At 44.5% G+C, this 2,262-nt stretch overlaps 1 protein-coding gene across 1 annotated transcript; it reads left to right on the top strand.

Moving 5' to 3' along the window:
* Positions 1-531: 531 nt before the first annotated feature.
* LOC107580345 (protein unc-79 homolog) lies at positions 532-1,982 on the top strand (the record flags this gene model as incomplete). Its single annotated transcript, XM_016266062.1, has 4 exons — positions 532-642; positions 870-947; positions 1,028-1,117; positions 1,807-1,982. Coding segments are annotated over exons 1-4 (455 nt in total), but the record flags the coding sequence as incomplete, so codon positions are not given.
* Positions 1,983-2,262: the final 280 nt, after the last annotated feature.

Here is a 2,262-nt window from a genome sequence, read left to right as displayed (position 1 = left end):
AATGCTTTGTTTGGTAAAATAGAAGACTAAACATTGTTTTAATGTGTTTAATATGTAATAATGTGTTTTGTAGAGCAGAACATTTTAGCAAAACTTTAAAAAAAATGCATGAATGAATCGGATCACACATGTTGTGCTGCATGTTTGTTTTTGCATGCCGTCCGTCAGGAAACACTGTGCGTGTCGTCAGAAATACTTAAACACAAGATCATGTTTTATGGAGTTTTGCTGTTGATGGAGGATCTAGATATCGTCAGATTGTCAAACCAGGAGTGTGTCTGTATCTTGTAACAAACATACACATCTTTGAAAATGGCCTTCTTCTTAAACGCAGAAGTAAACCTATGGGCAAGACTTCCGCTTCATTAGGGACATAACCAGAAGAATTACAAAGTGCAGTAAACTGTTTGTAAAATCAGTGTGTTCATAACTAAGATAATACACTAAAATAATATGGCAAGACACTTACAATATCAAGCAGCAAAACGAGCGGTCTCGTACAGCAGAAATAAGCTGCTTTCCTCCTCTTCCATGCAGGAGAGGGACAAGTTCTACATGTCTCGTGTGGTTGTTCTGGAGTTGCTTCAGGCTCTGAAGTTCAAGTCATCGATTCCTGATACGAACCTGCTGCTGCTGGTGCAGGTAATGCATCTGTGAATCTGCGTCTCACAATAAGGGAAGGTGGAGCAAACACACGTGGATGCATAACTAGTTTTCTATTGCTAGTACTACTGATATGTCAGACAGCTTCTGTGACTGGTCACATTTAATGTAAAAACAATCAAAGACTGGTGTGTAGTTGAGGGATGATGAATGAGACCGCTCAGGATCCGTCTGAGAGAGTGATATCGTCTCGTCTGTCGTCTCAGTTTGTGTGCACAGACATCGGGACCAGGCTGGCCGAGTCCACCATCCTCCAGAAGCACATGATCTCTGCTCTGCCCGGGGTGAGACTCGTCTGCTGCAGTACTGATGTGTCTGCTCGTTAGTGCTGACTGTAGACGTCACAGCTGTTCTGTCCCCTCAGTGCACCACAGCAGCGATGGAGTGCTTGCGGCAGTATCTGAGCGAGCTGCTGGACTTCATCGCAGACATGCACACGCTGACCAAACTAAAGGTACTCGTCACACTCATCTAACCGTCAGGCCTGCAGTGGGAACTCGTGTGTCATGATGTGTCATTGTAGCTTCATGGAAACTTCACACATCTGTCTCATCTGCTGGAAGCTGCTTCAACGCTAGAGCGTGGCGCTAGCATCAATAATACCATGGATTTTATTGTCAGGAAAATCTGTACTGTAAATGCAGGGTAAGGGTGGCGTTGCACTAGCTGATTTAAACAGCTGGATTGGTGTGGAAAATCAAAGGGTGTCACAGATTAAACAACTGCTTCTGAGCTTTCTCACGTGAAGCTGGTGAAATAAGAACAGGAGCAAACGTTCCCTGTCATCATGAACTGAATCAGGATGTCATTGAGTGTGTGTGTGTGTGATGTGTGTTTGCTGCACGCTTTACTTCACACACTCACCCAGTAAAACAGCTGCTCACACACACTCATGTACTGTTGCCTCTGTTGACTTGAACTGTTTGGATCGGCTGAGTTCTTCAGAAGCTCACTGATCACGAGCACGGGTCGCACAGACAGAATGTAAGTGTTTGAATCCGTCTGCATCTCCAGCGATAATGTAAATGAGGCTCTGGACTGGAAATCAGCTACTGAGAAGCCTTGAGTCTGTTGGGATGAAAGTGTGTGCCGAATGCATGAATGTACAATGCTGAAAGCGTGTGTGTGTGTGTGTGTGTGTAGAGCCACATGAAGGCGTGCTGTCAGCCGCTGCACGAGGACACGTTCGGTGGGAATCTGAAGGTCGGTCTGGCTCAGATAGCAGCGATGGAGATCAGCAAAGGCAACCACAGAGACAACAAAGCGGTTATTCGCTACCTGCCTTGGCTTTACCATCCGCCTTCTGCTATGCAACAAGGGTAAACTCCACCGTCATCACCGTAAACATAACATTTCTCAAGAGCAATAAATATGAGATATTAAATATGATTTCAGTTCATAGGTTCACCACACGGTCATATTATATAATTATTCAATTATTTTGCATCCTCCATATAGTATTCTAGGTTTTGTCTGAAACTGAGGACGTCTCGTATTTAGACAGCTATTAAACCGCAGCAAGCCCACTGATCTGACACTTAACATCATATTGAGCAGAGTGTGTGTGTGTGTGTGTGTGTGTGTGTGTGTGTGTGAGTG

This window comes from Sinocyclocheilus grahami, unplaced genomic scaffold, assembly GCF_001515645.1.
Source record: "Sinocyclocheilus grahami isolate Dianchi unplaced genomic scaffold, SAMN03320097.WGS_v1.1 scaffold31851.1, whole genome shotgun sequence".
NCBI lineage: Eukaryota > Metazoa > Chordata > Actinopteri > Cypriniformes > Cyprinidae > Sinocyclocheilus > Sinocyclocheilus grahami.
This window is presented reverse-complemented; position numbering and strand designations above follow the sequence as displayed.